This window comes from Dendrobates tinctorius, unplaced genomic scaffold (genome assembly GCF_039654945.1).
Source record: "Dendrobates tinctorius isolate UK_male_01 unplaced genomic scaffold, ASM3965494v1 ptg000113l, whole genome shotgun sequence".
Classification (NCBI taxonomy): Eukaryota; Metazoa; Chordata; class Amphibia; order Anura; family Dendrobatidae; genus Dendrobates; species Dendrobates tinctorius.
The window spans coordinates 14,819,487-14,833,001 of NW_027361781.1; the positions used below are offsets into that span (position 1 = coordinate 14,819,487).

The window sequence follows — 13,515 nt, forward strand, 5'->3', positions numbered from 1 at the left end:
ACCAATCAAGAGGAACCATCATAGTCTTTTTAAAAGCCAAAGCAAGAATAGCAGCTGCCATTTTATGGTGACTCTAGATAGTAAGATAACGTTACAGCTCAAAACTTGGCCATAGAGATAGGGAAAGTAAGACGTAAGACACTGGACAAATTCTACGGATAGCATGTGTGCTGTATAACTAAATACCGATTTAATTAATACGGCTATAACCCTATTACGCTATCTTGTCCCATAGGTACTTTTCTGAGATAGTCACTGTTTCATACACATATTTTCATGGAAATTGAGGCTTTGGAATACTTTTTTATGGCAAAATCAATTCTGCTCAAATTGAATTTCCTGGAAAAATTTGGTGAACCTGGCAAATTCAAAACTCATAAGATTTACTCATCTCTAGAATCTATTTGTCCATTCATCCATAATTCTCTAACTATCTATCATCTATCTATTATCTATCTGTCTATCTATCTATCTATCTATCTATCTATCTATCTATCCATTATCTATCTATCTATCTATCTATTTATCTATACTTCTATGTATGTATCTTACTTTCTAACAATTTTGAACACATGTTGCTTTGTCAGCGGTTCTTGTAAAATATGGTAAGCATCTCTTAATTTTGTTCCAGAAGACAGAAAACTTTTTGTGGGTATGCTGAATAAACAGCAGTCAGAGGATGACGTCCGCCGACTATTTGAAGCCTTTGGGAACATTGAAGAATGTACAATCCTTCGAGGACCAGATGGGAACAGCAAAGGTAGAATCGATGCAGCTCGGTTTCTACTTCATTACTATCTTTTGATAGAATTCTGTATTACACCTCAGTTGACTGTCCTACTGGCAGATACACATATTGGCATGAGATTAGTATTTTCTGCTCATGTAAAAAGCGTCCTTAGGCTGTTTGCCCACGATGCGATTTTTAAGCGTTTTTGCCGCGATTTTCGGTGCGAAAACACTGCGAAAACGTTTAAAAATCGTGTACAGAACGCCCCCCATGCATTCCTATGGCATTCCGCACATGCTGTGCTAATGCTGCGCTTTTTTCCGCGGCTGAATCGCATTGCGGAAAAAATTGCAGCATGCTCATTCTTTTGTGCGGAATCGCAATGAATTGCCGCGATTCCGCACCCATAGGAATGCATGAGAATCGCTTACTTCCCGTATATGGCTATGCCCACCATGCGCAAAGTTAAGCGTCTCATGTGCGGATGGTACCCACGGTGTGGAGGAGAGGAGACTGTCCTCCAGGCCCTGGGTACCATACCCCTGTAAAAAAAAAAGAATAAAAAATAAAAAATATGGGTATATTTACCTTCCGACGTCCCGCTCTGCCATCCCGGGCCTCAGCGTTCCCAGTAATGCCTTGCGGCAAGGACCTGTGATGACGTAGTCTCTCGTTACTCTAGCGGTCTCGTGAGATCGCTATAGCAACGCGAGACCAACGTCATCACAGCTCTCGCAAGGCATCGCTGGGAACGGGAGCGTCGCTGAGACTGCGCGGGACGTCGGAAGGTAAATATACCCCGATTTTTTATTTTTTTATCATTTTTTACATTCTTTCTTTTACTATTGATGCCGCATAGGCAGCCTCAATAGTAAAAACCTGGTCACACTTGTCAAACGCTGTTTGACTAGTGTGACCAACCTGTCAATCACTTATTTAGATTGTGAGCTCCATCAGGGACAGTGATGATAATATGTTCAAACTGTAAAGCGCTGCGGAATATGTTAGCGCTATATAAAAATAAAGATTATTATTATTATTATTTCCAAGCGATGCTTCAAATCGCTTGGAAAGTGCTTGAATATCGCACGCGAAAATCGAGGCAAAATCGCAAACATAATCGCGGTAAAATCGCGTGGAAAAAAACTGCGCGATCTCTGGAAAGGAGTCCGGTTTTCAGCGTCCGGATTTAAACGCAACGTGCGCACATGGCCTTAAGGAACCTGTCACCAGGTTTTTTCCCATATAAAGTAGGACCAGCACCTGTACGCCCTCTAGAATGCTGCATATACAATGGGGAAAAAAGTATTCAGTCAGCCACCAAGTGTGCAAGTTCTCCCATTTAAAATGATGAGAGCGGCCTGTAATTGACATCATAGATAGACGACAACTATGAGAGTCAAAATGAGAAAACAAATCCAGAAAATCACTTTGTCTGATTTGGCAAGATTCATTACTAAATACTTTTTTCCCCACTGTACAATACGCTCTTCATAGCACAAAAAATAGCTTTTATTATACTCACCTGCAGGACTGCCTGGTTCAATGGGCGTTGCTGGTCTTGATCTGGTGTCTCATCTCTTCTACATCGTCAACAGAATGTCCCTCATTGTGGTCATGTGCAGGCGTACTTCTCTCTAAAAAGTATTGTAGCACGCATGCGCCGGCGCTCTTTGCCCTTTTCCCGCACATACGCATTACGGTACTTTGCTCTGCCTTCAGCAAGGCAGAGACAAGTATACCTGCGCATGAGCACGATGGGGGTCACTGTGTGCATGACATAGGATGCATCATCCACATGAAGCAAGAAGGAGGACGGCGATCACAAGAAGAGAGGAGGTGCCGGATCAAGAACAGAGGCGTCCATCAGACCAGACCTCACCATAGGTGAGTATAATGAAAGGTCTTCTTGTGTTACATAGAACGCATTGGGGGCAGTTGTTCAGCGATTTAGAATGTTGTCTATCAGGGTATACAGGGGCTGGCCCTACTTTATATGGGAAAAACCTGGTGGCAGGTTCCTTTTGAAGCCTGGGAAACATAGAGATGGCATATAATCATTTTTGGGGCGCATCCAGTGTTCCGCTATATATCTTGTAAGCTTTGATTGTTTCATCAAGCTGTGGAAATTAGATATAAAATCACAACGCCCACCGACTATTCTATTCCAGTGAATGAATCACATCCTGAAATGTTCGTGGACAAACAGAGAGCACCAGATAAATCACATCTAATGAGGGTTTAAGTACCATTATAAATATGGATCTTGACAAAGACTTTATAGTCGGACTTTCCAATGGTCCTTGGTAACAGAAAAACCGCCATCTTTAAGAAGCACCTCACAGCAAGATGAGGGGCCCTCACTACGCATTAAAAATGGTTCTTCTCACCACTTGCAGACTATGAAACAATCTCCATGATTGTCGATTAATGATTGATAGATGAATTGATTAATATAGATTAAATAGTACTGATCCTGCCAAAATGAAAAATATTAAAAATAAGGGTATAAGTAGAGTCCATCCCTATCCCCTTTTTTTTCTGAAAAGCCATAATCACTAGGATACAGATGTGCTCTTTTGCTGTTTGGCTCGATATATCCGAAGATGAACAGAATGAGATAACCAGCTTTGGAAAAAAAAAAGCATAATTTTTCAATACTCTGTCAGGAGATGTTGCTGCTATGTGTGTTTCTATGTGGCCATCCAATGGTTATGCTGTGAATTGCAGCCTGTTGGGCATTTTTGCATGCATGTTGCAACATTGCATTGAATTACTATTTATGGGCTACTTATACTTAAAGGGGTTGTCCATTGAATCAAGTTATCACCTATCAAGAGTATAGGTAATAACTTGCCTATAGATGGGAGTCTAACAACTCGGACGCACACCGATCGGCAGAACTGCACACTTTTATTACCGTTAGAATGAAACAGGAGTGTGCATGTGAGACACGTGCTCCATTAATTCCTTACGTGGCTGCTGAGCGCTGCACTCGTCTTTTTTCAGCAGCCCCATAGAGATTGAATGGAGCTGCAGTCGGATGTTTGTGGGTCACCCTCACATCAAGGGCAGTGGGGTACTCAGTACTGGGCCGGTGTCAGGGGGAATGTGTCACAGCAGCGGTGACCCGGTCCGTGGCCCTGGGCGCCCAATTTCAATGGCGGTGATGTTAATGGCATTAAAGTTTATTGGAATAGTTCGTGATGCCATCTGTGGTAGTCGGCAAGTGTGGTGTTAGGCCGACGCTGCGGGCAGATCCTCTGGGACTGATGGTATGCGCAGCTTAGATGGTAAAGTTCCCCACAGGCGGAGCTGTAGTCCCAGGGCAGTGTAGATGAAGTAATGGCGGGGAGGCGCAGTTGGTGTAGGTGCAGGTACCCAGGTGTAGCGGTGCTGGAATAACTGGAGGACACCAGAGTTTGCGTTTCCAAAGCTTTACTCACTGTTTGAAGTTCACACAACTGCCTGCCTCCACACTGTGTTCTTCAGGTCAGGGCCCCAGCCAACCTCCAGGCAGGATAGGATTCTCCCCTCCACACTCCGCCAATATGTACCTTACTGAACGACTCCTCCAATGCGCCTTTAGGTGCGAAGCACTCCAGTACTTAGTTACCCTGGAATGCCTCTCTATCCTAGTCTCTACTTGTATGACAGACAGCTGTAGCCTGCTTGGGGACTCCTCTCTGCGTCCCGGCTCACTATCCAGTTGCTGTTGTGTCCCAAGTCTATGATGGGAGTAAGACGTTAGTGGCTCACTACTCTTCCGGTGTCTGTTGCCGGACATAAAGATCCAATCAACCTCGGGGACCGGGCCCCGGCCTTTGCGCTCTGGACTGGAAGGGTTCTCTCTCTTTCTCAACCTGCTTCCCACCGTCCTTCTATTCTCCTTCGTTCCGATCTGTTCTCTCTTATGGAATCTGTAGTCTCCAGTCTACGTCTCTTTCTCCTTCTCATCCTTCCCGTGCCAGCTGGCCCAGTTCACTGGGCAGCTGCAGCACTCCGTCCTCCATCCCTTCTTCCAGGGCTCCACACTCCTCACCGAGTGGCTGTCCTCTCCTACTCCACCTGCCCTATTCTCCGGACTGACTTGAAATCCTACACCTTCCCTCTCTTTTATATCTAACTCCACCCGCCTCCCCAGCACCTCTCGTGTTATGAAGCCAGGGACCACAAAAGACACCCTAAGACCTTTCCAGCATAAAGCATGGATGGGTCCCTGCTGAACTATCCTGTGTGTGGGGTACAGGTGTTGGAATGTGAAAGGGAGTTCCCACCCTACCTGGATGGTGGGATACCACACCTTAGGAGAAGGTGCAGTACCTCTGTGGCGACTGAAGCCTCAGGGGCGCCACATACCCCCCCGTTAAACACAGCACGTCCGCGGGCTGCAAGACAACAAAAGTACAATACAGGAACACACAAAAATTTTAAATGCAGTTTAACAATAATTATCTAATCTTCCTAATGTAGGAGGCACATTTCTTAAACGTTACAAACAGGCTAACTTCCTATCTTAGCATCAAAAATTTTCTTTAACTGCAATTCCTAGTCCAAAGTGCAATTATTCTTTCTCTCTCTTTCTACTGGACGCAAGACACTGACCATCTGTACTTGGCCTGTCACCTGTCACTTTCAATTCTTTATTCTTTATTCAATTCTCACATTCTATCTCAAAACTTTTCTAATTTTCTGTATCAAACATGTTATAAAAGACATTTACTTTTCATAAGACACAACATTATCAAATATGTTATCATAAAACATTCAAAGATTCTTGCAAAGTGCTGAACACTGCTCCCAGCCGGGATTTCTTGCAGTGTCCCTTGAGGTAGACATCATTCTTCGAAAAGTGTCCATTCAAAAACATCATCTTCGCAAATTGTCTTTGTGTAACCATTATCTTCACAAAAGGGTCCTATATATAAAACCAAGAAAGGGCACCTAAAGAGGTGCAACTATTTACAATAAAAGTTTTTGGATCACTCCAAGCTCATGATCGCTAGTTCAAATTTGAAGAACGCTGCCAATCAAAACAGGGCAACAAACGTGCTACCAGAAAAACAAAAACATGATAGCAAAAATAGAAAAAGGCACAACTGGTGCAAACAAACCCTCCTTGGTAATGAGAGTTACTTTAGGTTACTAGTGCTGTTCCCCTCCAGGGACTGGTATCCCGGTCCCAGACCAGATCTAGCACGACCTGGCCAGCCACTGCGACCGTGGGGAACACCAGGGCCTTCCCAGGTTTCGGGACATCGGACATACCTGGGGCCTCCTGGCGGTGTGATCTCTGCTCCGGTGCAGCGGCGGCAGTCACCGCAGATGTAGGCCCCTCCTGGGCGTGCGGCCTGCTCTGTCTCCATACGGCCTCCTGCACCAATCGCAGACGGCACGTCAGCTGGGCGATTTCATCCTCCAGCTGCTGGCGGTTCATCTCTGTGATCGGGTCGGAGTCTTCAGCCATGGTTGGAGTTCCAACTCAACCTCCGCGCGCTCTCCAGACATCCTCCCCTCACACTCCAAAATGGCGTTCTCGCGTTCTTCTTCTTGCTCCGCCCTTCTGCTCGCCACTGGCTTCCTCTGCCCCTCCTTCCGGGGGCGGCGTCTTCTTCCAGCGCCGCCATACCAAGCCAGTGTACGAACCCCTCGGGGGGTGGGCCATGTCGCTGTCACATAGTAATTCAGGCAGTGAAGGCCCAATACTCTTCACGGTCTTTTCTTAGGACCTCCCATCTCTTTACGCCCTTCTTCTCCACGCCAGCGGACATTTTTGAGATTCATGTCACAGTCTATTAAATTTGGTCTTTTGCACATTTTCAAAAGTTGTAAATCCAAGGCACACAGAACCCGATGGCATCGGGTCTCGTCATCCTGTTCGTGATGCCAAAATTGGCTCGCAATCACACCCAGGGCAGTGGGGTACTCAGTACCGGGCTGGTGTCAGGGGAAATGTGTCACAGCAGCGGTGACCCGGTCCGTGGCCCTGGGCGCCCAATATCAATGGCGGTGATGTTAATGGTGTTAAAGTTTATTGGAATAGTTTGTGACGCCACCTGTGGTGCTCGGCAAGTGTGGTGTTAGGCCGATGCTGTGGGCAGATCCTCTGGGTCTGATGGTATGCGCAGCTTAGATGGTAAAGCTCCCCACAGGCGGAGCTGTAGTCCCATGGCAGTGTAGATGAAGTAATGGCGGGGAGGCGCAGTTGGTGTAGGTGCAGGTACCCAGGTGTAGCGGTGCTGGAATAACTGGAGGACACCAGAGTATGCGGTTCCAAGGCTTTACTCACTGTTTGCAGTTCACACAACTGCCTGCCTCCACACTGTGTTCTTCAGGTCAGGGCCCCAGCCATCCTCCAGGCAGGATAGGATTCTCCCTTCCACACTCCGCCAATATGTATTTTACTGAACGACTCCTCCAATGCGCCTTTAGGTGCGTAGCACTCCAGTACTTTGTTACCCTGGAATGCCTCTCTCTAGGTGTTCCTAGTCTTTACTTGTATGACAGACAGCTGTAGCCTGCTTCGGGGACTCCTCTCTGCGTCCCGGCTCACTATCCAGTTGCTGTTGTGTCCCAAGTCTATGATGGGAGTAAGGCGTTAGTGGCTCACTACTCCTCCGGTGTCTGTTGCCGGACATAAAGATCCAATCAACCTCGGGGACTGGGCCCCGGCCTTTGCGCTCTGGACTGGAAGGGTTCTCTATCTTTCTCAACCTGCTTCCCACCGTCCTTCTATTCTCCTTCGTTCCGATCTGTTCTATCTCTCTTATGGAATCTGTAGTCTCCAGTCTACGTCTCTTTCTCCTTCTCTTCCTTCCCGTGCCAGCTGGCCCAGTTCACTGGGGCAGCTGCAGCACTCCTTCCTCCATCCCTTCTTCCAGGGCTCCCCATTCCTCACCGAGTGGCTGTCCTCTCCTACTCCGCCTGCCCTCTTCTCCGGATTGACTTGAAATCCTACACCTTCCCTCTCTTTTATATCTAACTCCACCCGCCTCCCCAGCACCTCTCGTGTTACGAAGCCAGGGACCACAAAAGGCATCCTATGACCTTTCCAGCATAAAGCATGGATGGGTCCCTGCTGAACTATCCTGTGTGTGGGGTGCAGGTGTTGGTATGTGGAAGGGAGTTCCCACCCTACATGGATGGTGGGGTACCACACCGTAGGAGAAGGTGCAGTACCTCTGTGACAACTGAAGCCTCAGGGGCGCCACATTTGCACTGCCTTTCTGTTTTATAACGTGGATAACCATTGAGGATAAATTTCCCCCGATCTACCAATCAGTGCTAGTCCCAGTGGTCAGACCCTAACTGGTCGGCAAGGTACCCATTTGAGAACTACTTATGATGACTCATCAAGCAACACCCTCTTAAATTGCAATTATCTTGGTAATAAGATCTGTTTGTGCATTTATTTTCTTACATTTGGTAGACAATGCTAAACGGTTGGCATCATCGGGAAACATTTTTTCCCGCAGAATAGGTCACAGTCTGCTTCTATCTAACAGACAGAGGACAAAACCAGTCATAGGGTCAAAAAAGCAAATAAAATCAATTTTATTGGTACATAAAAGATCATACAGACGAACAGGCACAAAGTGAAGCTAGAAGATGGAAAGGTAATTCTAACCACATGTAGGAGGCCCATGGTAGATATGTCAGAATTAGGCCTCATTCATCAAATAAACAGGGGCGGGTAGGACTGTGCAGGAAGGCGGCCTTGCCTCTCTAAGGTACTTGTATATATATCTTTTCATTATGGTGCATGCTTAGTGCTGTTTATTTATTTGATGAATGTAGCCTAATTCTGTCCTTGATAATCTTGCCTATTTTGGGTATTCTCTATTGCCATTGTGCATATATGAGCAATGTGTTATGTGTTCACTACTATGATGGTATGTACCTGCCTTCTGACATACCTACCTTGGGCCTCCTACATGTGGTTAGAATGACCTTTCCATCTTCTAGCTTCACTTTGTGCCTGTTCGTCTGTATGATCTTTTATGTAGCAATAAAATTGATTTTATTTGCTTTTTTGACCCTATGACTGGTTATGTCCTCTGTCTGTGAGTATACTATTACAGTTGGTCATTTATTGTCCCTGCCTATTGTGGGTGTATGAGATTGTATCTTGCTCTACTTTACTTATATTCTCCACCCACTATGTTCATTGGATTTGCCTTATATTCTATCTAACAGGCAGAAGATACAAATCTCTATTCATAAGCACAGGAGCATCCTGCCAGCAGGGGGAAAAGGAAAAGTTGAGTATACAATAAAGATAGAAAGGATATTGCTATAGAAAAATTGGGGTAATCGAACTGTGACTACCTGCTGAGGTCGGGATGGCTCTGCTGTTATCATTAATTGAAATGAGAGCAGTACTGTTGTGACTACTGGGGATCTGGGGAAGGGAGAATAATACTGCTGTGACTACTGGGGAAGTGAGAGTAGTACTGCTGTGATGACTAGGAAAGATAGAGTAGTACTGCTGCGACTACTGTGGAAGTAAGAGCAATATTTCTGTGACTACTGGGGAAGTGAGAGGAGTACTGCTGTTACTATTGGGGAAAAAAGTGGGACTGCTGTGACTACTAGGGAAGTGAGAGTAGTACTGCTGTGACTACTGGGGAAGTGAGAGTAGTACTGCTGTGACTACTGGGGAAGTGAGAGTAGTACTGCTGTGACTACTAAGGAACTGAAAATAATATTTCTGTGACTACTGGGGAATTGAGAGTAGTACGACTGTTACTACAGGGGAATTGAGAGTAGTACTGCTGTGACTACTGAGGAAGTAAGAGTACTACTGCTGTGGGAGGAGCACTGCTGTAACTGCTGGGGTAATAAGAGTAGTACTGCTGTGACTACTGGGGAAGTGAGAGTAGTACTGCTGTGACTACTGGGGAATTGAGAATAGTAATGCTGTGACTACTGAGGAAGTAATAGTACTACTGCTCTGGGAGGAGCACTGCTGTGACTGCTGGGGTAATGAGAGCAATACTGCTGTGACTACTGAGGAAGTGAGAGTAGTACTGCTGTGACGACTAGGAAAGTGAGAGTAGTACTGCTGCGACTACTGTGGAAGTAAGAGCAATATTTTTGTGACTACTGAGGAAGTGAGAGGAGTACTGCTGTGACTACTGGGGAAGTGAGAGTAGTACTGCTGTGACTACTGGTGAAGTGAGAGTAGTACTGCTGTGACTACTGGGGAAGTGAGAGTAGTACTGCTGTGACTACTGGGGAAGTGAGAGTAGTACTGCTGTGACTACTGGGGAAGTGAGAGTAGTACTGCTGTGACTACTGGGGAATTGAGAGTAGTACTGCTATGACTACTGAGGAAGTAAGACTACTACTGCTCTGGGAGGAGCACTGCTGTGACTGCTGGGGTAATGAGAGCAACACTGCTGTGACTACTGAGGAAGTGAGAGTAGTACTGCTGTGACTACTGGGGAAGTGAGAGTAGTACTGCTGTGACTACTGGGGAAGTGAGAGTAGTACTGCTGTGACTACTAAGGAACTGAAAATAATATTTCTGTGACTACTGGGGAATTGAGAGTAGTACGACTGTTACTACTGGGGAATTGAGAGTAGTACTGCTGTGACTACTGAGGAAGTAAGAGTACTACTGCTGTGGGAGGAGCACTGCTGTAACTGCTGGGGTAATGAGAGTAGTACTGCTGTGACTACTGGGGAAGTGAGAGTAGTACTGCTGTGACTACTGGGGAATTGAGAATAGTACTGCTGTGACTACTGAGGAAGTAAGAGTACTACTGCTGTGGGAGGAGCACTGCTGTAACTGCTGGGGTAATGAGAGTAGTACTGCTGTGACTACTGGGGAAGTGAGAGTAGTACTGCTGTGACTACTGGGGAAGTGAGAGTAGTACTGCTGTGACTACTAAGGAACTGAAAATAATATTTCTGTGACTACTGGGGAATTGAGAGTAGTACGACTGTTACTACTGGGGAATTGAGAGTAGTACTGCTGTGACTACTGAGGAAGTAAGAGTACTACTGCTGTGGGAGGAGCACTGCTGTAACTGCTGGGGTAATGAGAGTAGTACTGCTGTGACTACTGGGGAAGTGAGAGTAGTACTGCTGTGACTACTGGGGAATTGAGAATAGTACTGCTGTGACTACTGAGGAAGTAATAGTACTACTGCTCTGGGAGGAGCACTGCTGTGACTGCTGGGGTAATGAGAGCAATACTGCTGTGACTACTGAGGAAGTGAGAGTAGTACTGCTGTGACGACTAGGAAAGTGAGAGTAGTACTGCTGCGACTACTGTGGAAGTAAGAGCAATATTTTTGTGACTACTGAGGAAGTGAGAGGAGTACTGCTGTGACTACTGGGGAAGTGAGAGTAGTACTGCTGTGACGACTGGGGAAGAGTAGTACTGCTGTGACTACTGGGGAAGTGAGAGTAGTACTGCTGTGACTACTGGGGAAGTGAGAGTAGTACTGCTGTGACTACTGGGGAAGTGAGAGTAGTACTGCTGTGACTACTGGGGAATTGAGAGTAGTACTGCTATGACTACTGAGGAAGTAAGACTACTACTGCTCTGGGAGGAGCACTGCTGTGACTGCTGGGGTAATGAGAGCAACACTGCTGTGACTACTGAGGAAGTGAGAGTAGTACTGCTGTGACTACTGGGGAAGTGAGAGTAGTACTGCTGTGACTACTGGGGAAGTGAGAGTAGTACTGCTGTGATGATAGGGGAAACAAAAGTGGGACTGCTGTGACTACTGAGAAAGTGAGAGTAGTACTGCTGAGACCACTGGGGAAGTGAGAGTAGTAATGCTGTGACTACTGAGGAAGTGAGAATAGTCCTCCTGACTGCTGTGTCTACTGGGGAAGTGAAAGTATTTCTGTAACTACTAGGGAAGTAAGAAAAGTACTGCTGTGATTACTGGGGAAACAATAGTGGGACTGCTGTGACTACTGCAGGAAATAGAGGCTCTAGGAAGTGTAATTAGCTCGCTCGTAGCTTCCAGATTCTTCTTGTCCAATGATGGCTTTCCATTATGACCCAGCTCTGCCTTATTCCTAGTCCCAGATCATTCTCACTATTTTTGTCTCGGACGCCCATGTGCTCAGTGAAGCATGAATCATACCTATAATAGCACTTACCATAGAAAGCTCTAATTACAAGATGTTCATACTCTGACATTAGTCACCAATAGACAGGGCTGTTTTTAGATATTATGCTAAGAATTATGTATTTAGCAACCAAAAAGGAATATCTTACCTAAAGCAAAGAAAATGTAACGTCGGATAGGAACATTCATAACAGATCTGAAGGTTTTTCCATTTTATATGAATGACATTGAAAAGTATAAAGATCTATGACTTTGTATACGGTATATGTTTTTTTCTATTTAATACAGTGACCTTTTTATGACTTTTGGTTGCTGCCTATGAATTGAAACTTTTCTGTTTGCATTCAGAGGGCTGAAAATCCAGTGAAGACCTAGGCCCTGATTCAAGATCTGCGATTGTCGCAACGATTTTGATGCAAGCGTCTTTTAATGAGTCAGAAGTGTCCTGACAAGTGGCATCAGCCTCCTTACAGCTCATCACAAATCTTACTCCAGATCTATCAGCTCCATTCACATGTAGGATGCACCATCTATTTCCATATGGGACAGTGTAGGAGATATGAATTACTGTACTGTAGCCATTTACCTTCTCCCTGCTATTATCACGTTTGGTAACACATAGAAAAATGGTGATAACGACTGTGAGATAGATAGATAGATAGATAGATAGATAGATAGATAGATAGATAGATAGATAATAGCTACGGGTGCATCTCACAAAATTAGAATATCATCAAAAAGTTAATTTATTTCAGTTCTTCAATACAAAAAGTGAAACTCCTATATTATATAGACTCATTACACACAGAGTGATCTATTTCATGTGTTTATTTCTGTTAATGTTGATGATTATGGCTTACTGCCAATGAAAACCCAAAAGTCATTATCTCAGTAAATTAGAATAATTAGCAAAAAAAAACATCTGCAGAGGCTTCATAACTGTTTAAAAAGGTCCTGTAGTCTGTTTCAGTAGGCTCCACAATCATGGGGAAGACTGCTGACTTGACAGATATCCAGAAGGCAGTCACTGACACACTCCACAAGGCGGGTAAGCACCAGAAGGTCATTGCTAAAGAAGCTGGCTGCTCACGGAGTGCTGTATCCAAGCATATTAATGGAAAGTTGAGTGGAAGGAAACAAGACAATACCAGAAGCGTCTTACCTGGGCCAAGGAGAAAAAGAACTGGGCTGTTGTTCAGTTGTCCAAGGTGTTGCTTTCAGATGAAAGTAAATTTTGCATTTCATTTGTAAATCAAGGTCCCAGAGTCTGGAGGAAGAGTGGAGAGGCCACAATCCAAGCTGCTTGAGGTCCAGTGATGGTTTGGAGAGCCTTGTCATCGGCAGGTGTAGGTCCACTGTGTTTTATCAAGACCAAACTGAGCGCAGCCGTCTACCAGGAAATATTAGAGCTTTTCATGCTTCCCTCTGCTGACAAGCTTTTTGGAGATGGAAATGTCATTCTCCAGCAGGACTTGGCCCCTGTCCACACTGCCAAAAGTACCAATACGTGGTGTACACACAACAGTATCACTGTGCTTGATTGGCCAGCAAACTCACCTGACCTTAACCCCATAGAGAATCTATGGAGTATTGTCAAGAGGAAGATGAGAGACACCAGACCCAACAATGTAGACGAGCTGAAGGCTGCTATCAAAGCAACCTGGGCTTCCATAACACCTCAGCAGTGCCACA

The 13,515-nt window shown here is 45.4% G+C and overlaps 1 protein-coding gene across 13 annotated transcripts in view; it reads left to right on the forward strand.

The window, feature by feature from the left end:
* The window catches only part of CELF4 (CUGBP Elav-like family member 4), a 1,497,717-nt gene that overhangs the window by 1,187,850 nt on the left and 296,352 nt on the right, over positions 1-13,515 (forward strand). For 8 of the 13 annotated variants that reach the window (XR_012234844.1, XM_073589796.1, XM_073589798.1 and 5 more), the window contains exon 4: positions 632-760. The exons of 2 other annotated variants lie outside the window; for them this stretch is intronic. Coding sequence is in view for 10 of the 11 variants with exons in the window: in XM_073589796.1 (XP_073445897.1) it covers positions 632-760 (129 nt within the window). In the remaining variant the exon portion in view is untranslated. The remainder of the gene's footprint in view (positions 1-631; positions 761-13,515) is intronic. 3 more of the 13 variants (XM_073589791.1, XM_073589794.1, XM_073589795.1) reach the window with 1 other exon arrangement.